The sequence below is a fragment of the Podarcis bocagei genome, assembly GCF_964188305.1.
Source record: "Podarcis bocagei genome assembly, chromosome: 7".
NCBI lineage: Eukaryota > Metazoa > Chordata > Lepidosauria > Squamata > Lacertidae > Podarcis > Podarcis bocagei.
Window position 1 is genome coordinate 62,990,337 of NC_138132.1, and position 18,574 is coordinate 63,008,910.

The 18,574-nt window shown below is 42.8% G+C and overlaps 1 protein-coding gene across 5 annotated transcripts in view; it reads left to right on the plus strand.

Annotated features, from left to right (window-relative positions):
• Positions 1-18,574, plus strand: part of ZNF536 (zinc finger protein 536) — a 556,339-nt gene that overhangs the window by 462,055 nt on the left and 75,710 nt on the right. The window contains exon 4 of one of the 5 annotated variants that reach the window (XM_081201111.1): positions 9,202-9,242. The exons of the other annotated variants lie outside the window; for them this stretch is intronic. Within the exon in view, the coding sequence (XP_081057237.1) occupies positions 9,202-9,215 (14 nt within the window). The 3' untranslated portion in view covers positions 9,216-9,242. The remainder of the gene's footprint in view (positions 1-9,201; positions 9,243-18,574) is intronic. 5 annotated transcript variants of the gene reach the window in all.

Consider the following 18,574-nt stretch of genomic DNA (forward strand, 5'->3'; position numbering starts at 1 on the left):
GTTAAGAACTTTGCTTCAGGGTGAGAACAGAAATTGCATGGTGGCAGTGGGAGGCCCCATTAGCTAAAGTGTTGCTTCAGGTTAAGAACAGTTTCAGGTTAAGAACGGACCTCCAGAACGCATTAAGTTCTTAACTTGAGGTACCACTGTACATGGAAAGAGAGGAATGTCCCATCGAAGTAATCTATCTTAGCACTTCCCAGATGTTTTGGGGCCACCACCCCCTTGGTTCCATAAACTCACCCCCAGTGCCCCCTACCCTATAAAAAGCATCAGAATAGTGATTTGCACAAATCACTAAGGAAGATAATAACACAATAAAATTCAAAATAGTAACAATGAATTGCACATTTATTCAAAATCCAATTATAACTATTTAGTTTAATTTATTCAACACAATGGATGAATGTGATCCAGTGATACCAGGTATTCAGATAGTCCAGTACCTCCTGCCTCCCCTTTGCATCTTAGCACCCCCTAGGCAATCCTACCACCCACTTTGGGAACCACTGATCTATCTGGACAGAACTATCTTCCATGCAAGAGCTATTGGAATGAATGAATGGGACATGTGCGTGTGTATTGATGTTGGCTAAGGTGAAAATACGTTTCCAGCTTTCCCATCCATTCTGCATATCCTTTTATTTGGGGAGTGAGGGTGGGGTGGGCTGATTTAAGTAACATGCCAGGTTAGAAACTCTGCAAGATAATTCAAACAAAAATCTGACCTGATTCTGTCTCAATTTGCTACGTTTCGTTAGCACTGAGCCAATTTTAATTTAGTTGCGTGTATGGTTGGCAGATAGCAAAGAGCCTGTTTGAACAATATGGAAAGTACAGGCTGGGCTCAGGTAGCAAAGCAGATACGACCTTTCACTGCAGGTGGTAAATCCGTGTGTTTGTCTTCTGATTTCTCTTTCTCCAAAACAGCTGCCTTCACTACAAGTGGAGATGAAACTAACTTGTGGTACAGATTTGTAGTTCCCAAACTTTTTGTTTCCCCACAGAACACGTGAAAATTGCTGAAAGTCTTGGTGGACCACTTAATGATTTCTTTTCATAGCAGTTGTAAAGCATTGTGCTAGATGCTGTATGATTTTTTTATTGTATTTTTAATACTTCCTTTTTTTACCTATTGTAGTTTATTGCAGAATATAATAAACTACAATACTAGAAATAAAATAAGCAGCTCAAATGAAATTAAAAATCAATGTGAATATTTAACGTGACTCCTGTTTTCAACCACAGATCCACAGACACACTGTGCACCTACCACCTGAAGGAAAGCTCGGTGATCTGCAGAACACAGTTTGAGAACCCTTGATCTAGATCAGTATAAAGACCTACTGTAATATACAGCCTTGCAGGATTGCTAAGCTAATATTCTGCAAAGTGGGTTTTTAGCCAAAGCATTTCAGTTATCAGGGACGCGGGTGGCACTGTGGGTAAAACCTCAGCGCCTAGGGCTTGCCGATCGCATGGTTGGCGGTTCGAATCCCCACGGCGGGGTGAGCTCCCGTCTTTCTTTCCCAGCTCCTGCCCACCTAGCAGTTCAAAAGCACCCCTAAGTGCAAGTAGATAAATAGGTACCGCTTTCTAGCGGGAAGGTAAACACGTTTCCGTGTGCTGCGCTGGTGCCGGCTTGCCAGAGCAGCTTTGTCACGCTGGTCACGTGACTCGGAAGTGTCTCCGGACAGCACTGCCCCCGGCCTCTTAGGTGAGATGGGCGCACAACCCTAGAGTCGGACATGACTGGCCCGTACGGGCAGGGGTACCTTAACCTTTACCTTTATTTCAGTTATCAGAAGCCAGGGTAAATGGAAGATCAAATTAGGCATCCATTGGTGTAGATAAAGATGGCAGGTTTGGATACCACCAAGGTGGAGATGTGTTGTGTGAAAGGGTGGGGCAGGAGAGTTTGATTGCATTTCCTAAGTTCCATTATCTTGATTTCATTGGGGAAATAGTAAATAGCTCTGCCTCTGAATCCATAATCACAGCTAAGCTCTATGGAGAATGTTTATCCTACTGATTTATTTCTTTTCTTTTTTAAAAATGTGCCCCATCTGTGGTGGACCTTGGCGTCTCAAATTTCAGTGGTGTCCTGTGCAACACCAAAATCCTGCCCCCTGCCTCTCGCCTTCCATTGGAGTAATAGTGGTGGTGCCTGCTCTGGTGCCCCAGAATCTCCATGTACAGTGTGACTATACTGGTCACATTCTCCTAGAGCTACCTCTGGTCCCATATTCTATTGTGTCCCTTTCAGCCTACCCCAATCTCTGCATGCTGTTAAAGCAGCCTTCTCTACCAGCTTGCAAGAGTTAGAGAGGGGGCTGCAGGAAGAATGAGAATTAAGATTTCCAGGTAAAGAGAGCCCTTTCTTTTAATCATCTGCATCCACATGGCTTAGCTGCTTCGTCATCACTGTGATGCTTTAAAAACTGTGTGGCTCCAGCGAGATAAGTAATGGAAATCTATATGCACTTATATCACCGGTGAAAAAAAGCTGGCTTTGTTCAGATGTCACACTCAACTATGGCTTAGTGCTATGTGAAAGAGCCTTGAACTCATGCACGCTTCCTCCCCTCTCTTTCTCCAGTGCAGGTACAAGAAGGTGACTGGAAGTGTTTGCAGCCATGGTTTGTTGTTATGTCTCAACTGGAACAAACTGTGTTTAGCGTTAACTAGCATGGCTTGCCTGGACAAGCTTATGATCCTGACTTGATTGGATAAACTGTAACTGAAACTCATCACAGTTCTTGGTTCGGATATCATGGCAAACTTTGGCTGGTTGGAAATGAAAGGAGATACTTCCACTCGCCTTGCAGCTATGCCTGAGGATGGAGTGGAAGTAGGCTCCTGCACATTACACTAAACTATGGTTCAGCATTCTGTTCAAGTGAGGTTGCTTTCATCTCAAACCAATGGTATTAAGTCACTTACACTTCTGTTCTTTGGTCCTTTAGTATCAGGAGCACAACAGGATCAATACTGGTGAGAAATCCGAACCTAGTCTATTATGAATTTTTTGCATTAGCCACATTCACAAACACTAACACAATTACAGCATAGACAGATGCCATCATCAGCTCCTCTTATTTGTCACCACTTTCCCTATTCATCGATACCAAATTTTGTTTATGTGTCCTTGCCTACAACTGGGATTTAGATTGCTTGGCCAGAAATTAGTTGAGTCTAGATGGTGCCATCTGCTGAATATTCTTCAACTGTTATTAAGCTTACAATTGTTCTTGGCCGTTGTTCTTTTTTTCTTTTTTTTTTATAAGTGTATTTAGTGAGGAAAGACAAGAAAGACTAAAATGGAGTGCTTGCAGTATCAGGCGTTTTCTAACTTTGGCAACCGGAGATGCGTGTTGGCAAATACACTCTGTGGATGGTGCCTATAAAGACCCATTTAGACCTATTTGTGCTTTTGCCGTTGTATTAGTGAGCATCTGCAAATTTGCCAGCCATAACTTGGGAGTTTGCCCAGTCGTTGCTCTGGAGTGCAGTTTTGATGACCAAGTGCAAACTTAGATGAGGGTGAAGGACCTTGTCCCATTTCTCAGACCACCTGATGCTTGATGTAGTTGATATTTAGGGAACCAGCTGACAGCCTCTTGATCCAGATTTGGAGATTGACCCTGCACCTTCTCATACCCATGTGGGATGATTTCATTTGTTTTGGGAACCAACAGCCTGGCGTAGTGAATCTCAGAGTGGTTTAACAATCAGTCCCTCTTTCCAGGGAACACTGTGAGCTGCTGCTCTCTGAGAGGAATATAGGGGTCTCCTAACAACTATTGCCCCCCCCTTAACAAATTACAGTTCCCAGGATTCCTTGGGGGGGAGCCATGACTGTTTAAAGTGGTATGATACAGCTTTAAATGTGTAGTGCAGAGGAAGTCCTACTCAGAGTAGACCTGTTGAAGTTAATGGAGAGGGTTAACTTCTATTAAATGGGCCTGTTTTAGGTAGAACTTACTTGGATACCACTCACAAATCTTTTAAAAGGGAACATTTGGCAGAATCCCAGTTCTCGCAAGCTCACAGTCACTGAATGTCTGAAAAGGGGCAGCATTTTTTATTTTATTTTTACGTATGTGTGGACAGGCAGGCAATATTTACACAGGGCTTCCCTCTTGTGTCACTTAGGCTGTGTACACACCACACATTCGAAGCACATCCTTCCCCTCAGAGAATTCTGGGCATTGTAGTTCAGTGGCATTGTGTGAGCAAGCGACAGCAAGGTACATGAGCGCTGGGGGGCAGGGGGCGTGGAAGGTGAGGGAGCCTACTGTGGCACCCCAGCCCTCACTGCTGACACTGACGGAGGTACCCCGCCCCACATTGGAGCCAAGCAGGGGTATGTTGTGCTGCCTGTCGGCCTGTGGAATAAAATGATTGACCAGGCAATGCAGCACTTGGCAGGAATGAAGCAGGCACCACTAGCACGGCCTGTACCAGTGCCAAGCATTGGCTCCTCTGACACTGGGAGCGCTGGGCTGGGCCACACTGGGGACATCTGCATGGGGGTGCCTGCTTTTCTCCCCCTCAAAAATCCACATCCGGGGCCATGGCCCCACTGGCACGCCTACTCTACGCCCCAATGTGCTTTACCCGTTACAGAGTTCTAGTTTCCAGCAAGCCTTAACAAACCAGTTTCCCCAGAATTTCAGGCAACTGTGGGGGTCTCCATCAGTCCCTACTACATTTTGCCACTGTGAACTATATATAAATTCGTTACACACAGGCATGCACAAAATATAAAAGTAAATTATTAGCATAACCTTTGACGTATTTTACACGGACAATAGGTCACGTTCACACCATGCATTTAAAGCGCTCAAAGCACTTTGACAGTCATGGCTTCCACCAAAGAATCTTGGGAACTGTAGTTTTTCAAGGGCACATAGTTACAATTCCCAGCACCCTTAACAAACTTTAGTTCCCAGGCTTCTTGGGGGGAAGCCATGACCGTCAAAGTTGTACAAGAATGCTTCAAATGCAATGAGGCATGCTCAATTGAAATAGTGTATTGTTCAGTGAACTTCATGGCTAAGCAGAAATTTGAGCCCAGGTGTCTATAGTCAAAGTCTGAAAATCAGATTGACGTAAGATTCTAGTCCTCTCTGCGTGTCTCTTTTTTTTTGGGGGGGGGGTTGCATATGCACATACATATTCCCATTTTTGTTCTGTGGCATAAAATCTTCAATTCTAAATTAAACCCTGAACAGTTTCCTTGGGAGAAGGGAAAGGATAATAAAAAGTGAGCTAGGATTTATCTCAGATATATATATATATATATATATATATATATATATATATATATATATATATATATAGCATAAAGCTTCTGCCATAAAACAGTTTTCACTAAGCTCTGAAAGTATCAGGCCGGAATTTCCAGGCCAAGCCTGAACCTTATCCGTTGTAATCATGGAATTGTTCTCAGTGGGGGCAGCAATGTTGAAAGTAAGCTATGTTTAAGAAGATAATAGAAATGCTGTGCCTTCATCGTAGATACAAACACGTCTGAGGGTCCAAGGCTGTTCTGTACGTATTCAAAAGAATGAGTCACTGGGGATCAATTCATAAGCAAGAATTTTTGGACAGGGAATTCCCTTGCAACTGCACAGCCCATCTGAAGAGTTCTCAAGCTTTGTCATTGCAAAGTCTCATCAGTTCCATTAATAAGTTGTCAGAACGTTCCCAAGGATAATTTGCGGGGTAGGTTTTTATTTACAGTACAATCACATCTTACACGGAGGCTTGGTTCTGGGGTTCCACGTATTCAAATCACACATAGCCAAACCCTTGGAGCTGCCCCACAGGAGAAGGGAGAAAGCAAGAATACCCTGTACTCCCAGAGCCCATGTGGCAAGAGGACCTTGCCCAGTAAAAAAAGAGAGAGAGCTTATAAGCTATTTTCCCAACCGGTGACCCCGAGTGGACATGGCATGAAAAGAGCTTTTAAGCTCTCCACCTTGCTTGAGGATTTGGGTACAAGGCCTGCTTAGTACATCAGCTCTGGAAGGCTGCGGATGCTCCTGCGAGATCGCATGGGAACTCAGCTGGTCTTGTCTCCACCCACAGCAAGACAAAGAGCTTTAAAGCTCTTTCCGTGTTGGTTAACCCCAGAGGACTTGGTTCAGAAAGAGTTTTTTAAGCTCTCTGCCTCACCTGGATTTAACTTGCACAATTTCAACCATGTATGATTGAAATCCAAACGCATATATCAACTGCATGTGTCAAAGCTTCATGTGTCAAAGCTTCATGTGAGATGCAACCATCCTGTATTGTGCTTCACACAAACACACCCCACCGCTTCCTCCGAGAAGCTCAGGACATCATAGATGGATTTATTGCAGAACAATCCAGTGAAAGTGGGGTAGGTTTCAAGAGAGTAACTTACTCGTGGCTTGGTGGCTGAAAGGGAGCTGAGTCTGGCCTGGCCTGGCCTGTATCCATTCTTGATCTAGTGCACTGCACAGCTTTCCTCTGGATTTGAAGAGTCTGGGAGGCAATTCACACCCACCTCTGACAGATTCTTAGCAGCTTTGACGCAGGCAGTTGATATATGTGTTTCCATCCCTTGAAAGTATAAATAGGGGTAATTCTGGGTACATGGCAGGATTAATATATGAACGTAAGAGCCCAGCTGGATCAGATCAAAGTAGTGTTGTGCTGCAAATCTCTTCAGCATTTTCCCCGACACTCTCCATCAATTAATGAGAAAAATAAATTGTGGTAGAAAGTTATAAAAAGGGGGGAGGAAAAAAATTGGTGCAGATATTCTTTTCAGCCCTTAAGCAACCAGCTAATCCTATGCTGCAGCCCTAGGTGGGAGAATGGGTGCTGAGACAGCAACAAAAAGAGGCTAGCTAGAGGCAGAGATGGCTCACATAGCCTGCTTTGGTTCCACCCCCCAGTCAACAGTGGGATGCAACATATGCTTGCCCCCTGCCTCCCACACATGTCTTGCCCCTCTCTGATTTGGCTGTGGTGTGGCCCCAGCTTGAACCCATCTAAGGCAGGCAGGAGGAGTATGTTTCTGCATATCTTTAAACCGTACGGTATCCTTTTGGAGATTTGATGAGATGTTTTTACCATGAGGACAGAGGCATTTTGCTTTGTCCACTTACTGTCATGTTGGCCTCGTGCTGGTGTAGCTAACACCAATATTTGGGGGAGCTGGTGAAAAGTCAACATGCACCTTTAGGCAAAACATAGTGAACTAGTCTCGGTGGGAGCACAAGCCCAGCACTTTCAGTGAGAGGCAACATAGCAAAGGAAGAAGCACTACTGCAAGTCAGGTAATCCTTGTTGAGAAGAGTCTGTTATTTTCATAGAATCATATGCAGAATTGTAGAGTTGGGACCCTAAGGGTCATCTTGTCCAAGCCCCTACAATGCAGGAATCACAGCTCAAGAATCCCTGACAGAAGGGCCATCCAACATCTCTTTTAAAAACCTCCAATGAAGGAGAGTCCACCACTTTCTGATGAAGCCTGTTCCACTGTCAATCAAGTCTTACTGTCAGAAAATTCTTCCTAATATTTAATCAGAATCTCCCTTCTTGTCATTTGAATCCATTGGTTTGGGACTTACCTTCTGGAGCAGGAGAAAACAAGCTTGTTCCATCATCCATGTGACAGCCCTTAAGACATTTGAAGATGGCTACTTTGCTGTTTCACATGCACCAGCTAGGCACCCATGTCATTCTCCTTACTGACACACACACACACACACACACACACACACACACACACACACACAGCTTCTGTGCCATGAGCACAAGACAATATAGGATGTGTCTCAAAGTTTCCCCTCCTCCCAGGTATAAACACAGAACCATTAGCACATGCAACACTCTAGAATTCCAGAAACCCTTTTAAAACATGTCCCAGTTCTAAATTCACTTGTCAAATTAAAATGCAGGTTTAATATATTTGCAACACTTGATTTAATTGTATATAGGCAAACCCTAGCGCTACATAAACACTGAATAAAGTTTGCTTGGGGACATTATGGTAATTCCCTGTGTTGTGCACCTAATAAAGCCAATATAGTGTCTCTGAGCAGATCAGGGGTCCATTCGGGTTTCCTTTTTAACTCCATATGCTTGGACTTGCATCTCTCTCTGTGTGTGGCATGGCTTTGTGTTTGGGAACAGAGTGCCCATCAAGGTGACCTTTGATGCTAACCTGGCCTTGCAGACACCCAGATCCATCCACTTCAGCAGTGTTGCCTTCCCTAGCTTAAGGAAAAGAGCAGCATGGGTGACCGCACTGCACTCCCTCTCTACCTTGAAGAAGTCTAGGATAGGTCTGTGCCACTCATGGTAGCAACCAATCAGACAACCCAAGCCATTCAAATAGTTGCCAGTGAAACGGCAGGCGACCTCAGCAGAAACCGAGAAGTTACAGACGTGCAACTCTATGCATTCCCACATAGGTTCAGAGTCCCAGCGTCCTTTGTGTGACAGGATCAAGGGAACCTGGGACACACCTCTGTGTCATGTCTGCATGACAAAATGCCTTGGGCCTGTCCTGACAGTGATTGGGGTAATGTGGCTGATGGGAGTGCCATGTTATATTGAGGGTGCAGGCTGGATCAGAGACAGTTCTCACAATCGCTCTGTACGCAGCTGGCCACAGTTTCCTGCCCAGAGTGGTCTATGCAAGTGGGTGATCTGAATCCTTCACTTTGGGCCTGCTTTTGAATCATACCACCAACCTTATTGTGGGTTAAGTAGTGATGGCATGCCAATGACAAGCACACAAGGTGAATGATTCAGGTGACCTGTTCATCATGCACATGAAGCTATCAGGGATGCACACAACAATGGTTGTGTGAATTAAAACTGGTCCAGGTTGGCATAGGTTTAAAGGTACACTCAAATCAAATTGGATTCTCCATTACTACCAAACGAATAACAAAAAAGATGTCTGAATTTTGCAAGTTACTATATTTTGGAGGCAGTTTTCCCCACACAATATCTGTTTAAAAAAATATTTGTTAAATCTAATGATGTAATGTCAGTTTTTTGGGGGTAGGGGCGAGGGTATTTTAGATTGCAGACATATATAACTAATAGATAATAGGATTACCTATTCTTTTTTGTAATATTATGCAATATTTAAATTTATGTTGATTTTCTCCATTTCACATGTAGTAATTAATTTTGTCTTACTGACAGATGATTCTCAATGACTGATTTTCAAGAGAAAATCCAGACAGGTATTTTTTCACAATTTGTTTTCATTCAGCTTGTATTTGTGGTTTTGGTTTTCAATGAGGGGAGGACATTATTCAGGCTTTATTGTGAGTTTAGTATTATTTAGATAACTGTAAGCACCCTTACACATTTCCTAATGAAAAACTGCCAAGTGTCAGGTGGGGAGAAGAAGCAGTTAAAAATGCATCCTGCTCTTTATCTGGGGATGCAGTGCTTAGACTCCCATACATGGCTCTCTTGCTATGAGTTCCAATCCAAATTCAATGGATAAAAACCATGCAAATAAATTCATTTCCTCTTTTGGGACAAATGGGGATCCTCTGTGAGCAGAGAAGCTCCATTTGTGCAAGCAAACATAAAAACACCTGTTATCCCGGGGCTAGGCATCATTACTGAATAAATGGTGAAACAATTAATCCTGCACTTTCCTCTCTGAGAGTTGAAGTACGCGGTTAGAAATGTCACATGTTACATCTCTTCCTGGAACACATTTAGGAATTTGGCATGTTTGTACTGTATGCTCTACCACATGAAAAGCTTTTCTTGATGTGCTAGCTTTCTATTTGCAGGGAGGGCTCTCCCCCCAACCTCTAGGCTTCCCTCCCCCCTTACTTGAAATAATATGTTTCTTAGTTGGAAGATATGTTGCTCTGCTTCTGCATCTTTGCTGTGACTTCACAATTGTGGGTACAATCCAAAATTGGTAGTATTGACATTGATTTCAGTGGAGGTGGGGGATGTCTGTTGCATTTGTGGTCCCCCAATCAGACCCTGTGCTACAATTTACTTTCTCTTTAAGAGAGGCCAGCAGCCTGGGATCCTTCTGAGTCAGGGTTATAGAGAAGACCTGGTGGGGCTATTGCCCTTACAGGAAGTCCCAACCTCTTTGCATCACCAGGAACTAAATTCAAATAATATTGCTTGGCTATCTCTTAAAAAAGGAAGTCGTCCCTGGTCCCATTTACACCATACAATTAAAGTGCTATGATACCACTTTGAACAGCTATGTCTTCCCCCAAAGAATTCTGGGAGCTGTAGTTTGTTATGGGTGTTGAGTGTTGTTAGAAGGCCCTACTTCCCCTCTCAGAGCCACAATTTTCAGAGTGGTTTAATAATCCCTCTTACTGGGTGACATGCAGCTCTGTGAGGGTAATGGGGGTCTCTTAACAACTATCAGCACCCTTAGCAAACTACAGCTCACAGAATTCTTTGTGGGATGCCATGACTGTTTAAAGTGGGATCTTCTTGTTGGTATCCATCTGTCTTGGGAGATGAAGGAGGAGTGCACATTTGGGGATGAAGTCAAACTCTTGGAAGGTTACAGCACCTGCTGTGACTGTAGAGACCGATACGAGAGAGAGAGATGTTTTGCTGCAGATGGGGCAGTTGAAGGTGTCTAGTTGTGCTGCCATAGATGCCCCATGCCGTTTATTCTCTCTGTGCTCCTCCCAGTGGTCATTCCTCCTCTGGTCACTGCTATGGATGCTGTGGCATCACTACTATGGTATCATAGCTTTTTTCAAATGTATGATGTGAATGTGGCTTTTCTCTGTTATCCCTTCCCCCTTCCCTGAGATTTGGAGTTCTGACACTCACAGTCTCCACCCCAGAGTCTGGAATGCTTATCGCTTCCCTTTCAATTTCCTCCTCTGGGATAATAAAGGCTTCCAGGTGCAAGCCTTTGTCAGCTGTGGAGCTTCCCAGTTGTATGGCTGCTGCTCCTGCTGTTGCTGTTTTCTGGGTTTAGGGTTGCCGGACCTCCAGGGCCGACCTGAAGTTTTCAGGTGGCAACTTCCAGGTGGCAGAGGGAGGGCTTGAAACTCCAGGATGGCAGGAGTTCCTTAAATTACTACTACTACTACTATTATGAAGATTGTATTTTCAGCTTGCATGTTTCAGCCTGGTAGAAGCAGGCTGCAAATTATTGCACAGACCCTCCTCAGCTCCCGTCTCCCTTCTCCCAATTAACCTCCGCCTCTGGGGCTCAGTGGCGGCAAGGAGTTTGATGACATATTCTCAGTGACTCTGGTTAATGCTCAATGTTTCATGCTTTATGACATAACCAGTGGCTGTCACTAGGTCTCAGGTTTGGGCCCTGGCAACCCTATCCAAGACTTATCTGCTGAGAAGCAGGACCACCACAGCCTTACTCAGCCCATCACCACACCAGACAATTGTGTGTGTACATACACACACACACACACACACACACACACACACACACACACACACAGTTGGCTGTGATGATGCCATAGAACAGGCATATCCAACAGATAGATCATGATCTACTGGTAGATCACTGGACACGGTGGATCATGAGATGCTTAGTGATTCCCCGCCCCCAAAGAAAGATTTGGTTCCCCTAAAAAAAGCTCAACAACAACTTTGCCTCCCTTAAAAAAAGCTTTGCCTGTCAATAACAATGGGTAGATCACAGCCAGTATTTTTATAATGTGAGTAGATCACAGTCTCTATGGAGTTGGACATGCCTGCCCTAGAGGGTTGAGGACTGGAGTCTGCTGTCAACAGCTTCTTACCTTCTGCCTCAAATTCGTCTTCTGCATAAAGTGGGAATGTTTGTGGCCAGAAGCAGGACTTTTAAACCAGTTGCTCCAAGACTGTGAGGCAGTCTCCCCCTCTTTAACCCCCACCTCAAAGGGTGTCTTTGCTCTTCTTGCTGTCTTTTAGCAGGGATCAAAAAACATTTGGCCTTTATTCTTGCTGACTACCTCCTTGGTTTTTCCTCCCCCCTTTTATTATTTTATTTTATTTTATTTTATTTTATTTTATTTTATTTTATTTTATTTTATTTTATATTTTATTTTATTTTATTTTATTTTATTTTATTTTACTAGATTGCTGTTGTGCCTTTTGTCTTTGATGTTTATTTGCATTCTAATGTGCTATCACAATTGTTGTACGCCACCTTGAGCCCTGGAAAGAAGGCATGGAAATGTTTCAAATAGATAAATGTCAATCAAGTGCCTGCCATCAGGGTAGCTCAATAATGGATTCCAGCATTTCTCTGTAGCTATAGGGAATTCAAGAAGAAGAAGAAAATGTAAGCAATTATGTTAGAATGAATGTTTGTCACAATCTACAAAAATGTCAACAAGAAAGAAAGAAAGAAGCAGGCCTGAAGAAAGTATTGGTGTTCAATTTTCATTTTTTCCCATTTAGAAAATGATGGTATATCACACATACAAATACACCTTAATTCTCCAGTGCAGGTGTCTAGACTCCATACAGACTGGCTGAAAATACCACCTATTGGTTTGTGGACAAACATTTTTAGCACTTTCACATTTTCCTTATGATGACTAAATGGATAGTGCACTTGAGTTTATCCTAAATTTCTTAATAGTTACGAAGAATAATTTAATCTTAACTCACAGTCTACCCTGTTGTAGACTGTCATGGTCCTTGACCATGCAATTTGAGTCATGAAATACGAGTTGGGTGGCTTCTTGGAGTGACATGGCCTAAACACTGTCTGAAATTATTTTCTGAAAGATAGTGTTGTTCTTTCCGATTTAGGATTAATACTCATCTGAAACTTGTGAGCTGTAGCAAACATTTGTTTGGCGGGAAGATGGAGCTGCCACACATGTCCAGTTAATTCAGGGAACTGTGGCTCTTATTTCTTAATGACATAAGAATGGCTGGGGCAACCCAGTCAGATGAGCGGGGTAAATTATTATTATTATTATTATTATTACTACTACTAGTAGTAGTAGTAGTAGTATTTAACGGAGAACTACATAGATACAGATGCAAATTGATTAAGAAATTGTTTCAGCCTTAGTGCGCAGTCTGTATTTTATTTTGAGTAGATCCTTCTCTTCTCATTAAATGTCTTGTCATTCCTACTGATGGTGGCAGATCCACACACCTTTCATCTTATGCTCATATCAATAAATTCCATCTGAATTGCTGCTTCTTAACATCAGCTTGATTTCTTTTCCAGAACTGGTAGCAACCAGTGCGGTTTCATTATGAAATCGGACAGACCATCTTTTAATTCCTCTCTCCTTGAAATCAGATCATAAAAGGACAGCCCCCTTTATCAGATTGCAAAAGGGAACCAGCATGGAAAGTAATGCCAGGAGCAGGTCCGGCCCTACCATTAGCCAGATGGATGCATCCCTTGCATAATCGGCCGTTCTGCTAACTGAAAGGGATCTGGGATACTATACAGTTCATTGACAGTTCAGCAGCTACCAGTACTGCTTGGGGCTGGAAGAAATTATTGGAAACAATTTTGGCCTGAGATTGGACACACTGGCTTGCGTCTCTGCCTGGGAAACATTAGCACTGCTCAACCCAGTCTGCAGTTACAGTATCAGCCAGTCTTGCACAGCTTACAGCCTTGGTGACATCTGCACTCCAGGAATGTCTGAGGTTGCCAGGTCTGGGTGGTTTAGGACTAAGATGCATCAAGTTTTGGCCCCATGATTTCTTACTTTTATTATCCATATAAGAAAGACGTTTGCTGTCAGTGTCTTACTCCTTGGTACCATCTTTGGCAGGCCATGACTTTGACGGAATATCTGAAGTTCAGGAGCAAAACCAAATCCTGCAAGAATCCATGCAAGCTTTTTCACTGACAACAATGGGATATGGATAGTGGCTCAGTGTTTCAGGTGGTAACGAAACACAGGGGGCTGTTAATCATGCTCACAGCATCCGTCTTCAATTCTTTTTTTGCCGGTGCGGTTCCCCCCTCCCCAAAATATTCTATTAGTTTTTGTTACGTATGATCTCCCTTTTGTGAATCCATGCTGAATATCTTTAATTAAATCATAACTTTCCCTGTTTTGTCCCTGATTAGTGTTTCCAATATCTTCCCCACTGCTGAAGTTGAGCTTACTGGTGTTTAATTTCCTTGATCTTCCCTAGAGCTGTTATTAAGCATAAGTGTTACATCGGTTGCCCCATCCATTAGTATTAAAGTTGCTTGCTGACTTCTACCTTTCTTCTTTTAAAACATTGGTGGGAACTCTTCTCGTTTTCATCCCTCAAATGTTTTTTTTCAAATGAGTTTTTTCCCCCCCTCTCTCTCTTTACCTATTTGCATTCATATTTTCTTCTCTGTTCTCTGCAAGCCTTTGGAGCTGACGATCTTTATAGCATTAGCTTTTTCTAGACCTGTTGAAACCAGCAGAGGAATGGCCATCATTTCAGTTCTTGTTAGTGCAACCCCAAATTACTTTGCCACACCTGTGCCTTCATTAAAAAAGTTGTATCAGTGTTCATTGGTCAATATTTTTTGTTTTAATGTCAGGGTACATTGATCATGCCCAAACTACAAGATAAAGAGAGTCAGTGTGGTGTAGTGGTTAGAGCAGGGTTCAAGTCCCACTCAGCTATGAAGCTCACGGGGTGAACTCAGGGGCCAGTCAGTGCCTCTCAGCCTAGCCTACCTCATAGGGTTGTTGTGAGGATAAAATGAGGAAGGGAAGAACCATTGTATGCCACCTTGAGCTGCTTGGAGAGAAAAAAGTGGGATACAAGTGCAGGAAACAAAAAAAAATATAGTCTGGTACACCTATGGATGTCTATAATCTGATTTATTGATATGCAACCCTGTTCCCAGGGTTCCCATACTATATATGGTCATGAATGCATGGACAGGAAGAAGTAGAAATATACCTCTTAGATCCACTCTGACTTCTGCATGGTCTGAATGGAGCCTGCATTTATTTCAGTTGCACATTCATCAGAGCTCTCCGTGTGACCACGAAACTGAGTCCACACACCATGAGCTCAGACAGTTACCCACTTACTTGGGTAAACAATGCTCAGACTGTCAACTGAATCTATGAAAGTTGGGAGCTTAATTCCTGTCCCAACCTGCTCACTTATTTCAGTTCACAGATATGTTGGATGGACAGGTGACTGGCGACTGAATGTCAGATTTCACGTTGACAAGAATTATGGGAGTCATAATTCTGCCTGTTCTGTGCCTAGAAAACATGTGTCAGAGCGGTTTTGCCTTTCTTCTACTGCTTTCCCTGGAAAACCCACTCTTTCGTCCTCAATCAAAACAAACAGCAAGCATCAGAAAACCCAATTGCTGCTTGTTTTGATTCAGAACTAAGGAGCCAACTCCTAGGAGCTAAGGTCCCTTTGGTCTCCTCCCTTAAGATACTTTGTGGGATGGGGCTTACCTGCCTTTCAATATTCTATTCAAGTTGGCACCTCTGAAACCCCAGGTTTTCCTGGGGGAAAACGGCAGGGCAAATGAAAATGTGAAGGAGCCCTAGGTTTGAGGGGGAGGAGAGGCAAAAGTTCTGTCTACAATATGAAAAGCTACGATAGCTTGTTTACATATAGAAGAGCTATGTGGACTGAGTAAATGCACCCTAAGAGCATATCTGTGCTTGTCTGCAGCTATGCTTCAGGTTGCCCTTTCTTAAAGAACCTTTTTTTGGGGAAATTGCATTGAAACGAATTGGGTGGTTTGGTAATATCTACTCAATTGTTGTTTATTTCATAAAATTTATACACTGCTTGACTGCAAAGAAAATCCCTCAAAGTGGCTTAATAGAGAATAAAACAATAAGATTGCCAGTCAAAACAGCTCTTTGAAACGTTAAAGGATAAAATCAGCAATAAACTGGAAACAGATTAAAATAAATGTCAACATTCTACATGTTTGGGTAAAGGTAAAGGTAAAGGGACCCCTGACCACTAGGTCCAGTTGTGACCGACTCTGGGGTTGCGGCGCTCATCTTGCTTTATTGGCTGAGGGAGCCAGCATATGTGGCCAGCATGACTAAGCCGCTTCTGGCAAACCAGAGCAGCGCACGGAAATGCCGTTTACCTTCCTGCTGGAGCGGTACCTATTTATCTACTTGCACTTTGAGGTGCTTTCGAACTGCTAGGTTGGCAGGAGCAGGGACTGAGCAACGGGAGCTCATCCCGTCGTGGGGATTCGAACCGCTGACCTTCCGATCGGCAAGTCCTAGGCTCTGTGGTTTAACCCACAGCGCCACCCGTGTCCCTACATGTCTGGGTAGTCTTGCCTAAACAAAACTGTTTTTCGCAGGTGCTGAAAAGAGCACAGTGAAGGTACCCGCCTGATGTCAATAGGCAGGGAGTTCCAAAGTGTGGGTAATGCCACGCTAAAAGATTGGTTTTTTCCACAAAGGCAGAACAAGAATTATGCGGCACCTGTAACGGTGCCAGCTCTGCAGATCAAAGTGATCGAGTGGGCTATAAGATGATGTTTCAGGTAAATTTTCCTCTTGTCACCTGATTTGCATAGGCATTTCCATCATTTAACAATGAACTTGTGTGTGACAAGCAAGTCATTACAGCTATGGGCATTACTTTGACAGACAGAACTTTGCTACCTCTTGACATCACCTCAAATACCAGGGTGTCTGTTCACTTAACCCTGGATGTTGCAAAACTAAAATAAGAGGGACCAGATGGTGGGTTGGTTTGGATAAATTTGGAGCGATTCCCAATTCTGGTCCACCTGCCACCTGGTGTCATTTTGAGATTTGCCCTGATGGCTGCAAAAGTCCTGCTCTGAATTAATAAAAGCGTAAAAATAAGGCCTTGAGGTGATGCTGCTGGCTACATACCCAAATGGGTGAATGCTAGGACTATAAGGAAGTTGGCAATGCATTTCGAATACGAACTTACTGCCTAGTTCATAGCCCAGTTAAGGCAAATCATGTGGATTTCAGGTGTTTGAGAGTCTTACTGACTTCAGAGGGATGAAATAAGTTTAATAAAAAGGATTACAGATTAATCAACTGAGGCACACGGGAAGCCACCTTTGGGGCATGTCATTTTAGGGGGTGAAACAATTTTTGCAAATTTCTTCAGTGAGGGGGTCTTTAAAGTATGTTTTTGGGTGTGAGGAATTCAAATCTGCTGTTCTTTTTGTGATTGAGCATTTACCTTGGTAAGTCTACGTTTGATGAAGTACATAAACTTGCTTTTGGAAAACCAAAGAGTTTACATTTTACCTTCCGAAAATGTCGGGTAATTCTTAACAACAAACAAACAAACATGCAAGCAAACAAACTTCAAGTTCTTGGCAATCATATTTAATTATTTCTGTGCAATTTCACGCACATTTTATTTACAAAAAAGCCCCTAAATTATATTAATTTAACTAAAATATATTTTGAATCCCCAAGTTATGTTACAGCTTTTTAGCACCCCTCTTTATTATTATTTTGGAATTTGAAAATTGAAAAAGTCAACACTCAGTTGAGTCAGACCACTGTTCTATCTAGGTCAGTATTATCTACTCTGACTAACAGTGACTCCCTAAGCCCTACTGGGGACCTTCCTCAAGTCACCTATGAATTATGTACCTGCCATTGGAACTCACATGTTTCCATGAAATCAACCTGTTAATATATTTATATGTAAGTGTGTGTGTCTACACCCCCCCATTTGTCATCTATATGTCTATCTAATCTATCCACCCTGCTCTGTCCTTATTGTGCAAACATAAAAAAGAGAAAAGTCGACTACACTTTGGATAAGTAGGATGTCATTCATCTTTCTGGAAATCCTGGGAACCTGAGCATGATGGTGTGAGTTTGAGCTGGAGTAACAGGCTGAATACCCCCTCCCCCCCTTTAAAGATAAAAGTCAGACACTGCATGCTACTGTAATGACATTTTATATCTTCTCTTCCATAGTCTAGCAGAGGGAGCCACAGGTGTTCCATTGGAATTACTCACACATTTGTCGAATTGGACATTCTGTCATTAAATGGACTTAAAACTAAAAAGCCTTTGTCTGCGGACGGTGACCAATAGAGAGAGACTTTGGATTATCTGATATCCCATAACTTAATCATATGGCTCTTAAGAGTGAGGCATAAACAGCTGTGTCTCACTAATATGCATGCAATATGTGTAAAGTGATATGCTTTAATTCTAAACTTGTTTTCAGCAGGAAGAAGGAGTTGGGGGGGAAGCATTTAGACAAGGAACATAAAGATCCAGCATTTAACCATTTTTGTTCCTGGAGGCAAAAAAAATTCATCACCTGATATTTATTAAGATGGCCGGCCCTATTTGCTCTAACAATATGTACCACAAAGGAGCTGTCAAAATGTTTTCAAACTTGGATCGCAAACTTTATCAAATATAGCTCCAGGAACGGCTTCACTCACGCTTTCAGAAGCCACAAATAAATAAAAAAATTTATAATAGTTTTTTTTAAAAATAAAAAAAGCTTTATCTCCAACAATATAGGCAAAACAACACTGTTGTCTTTTTCTTTAATTTATTGCCTGTGGTGTTTTGTGCTTTTCAAATGCTACTAGCGTTTATGCATTTGAAATCTGTTTTCCCCT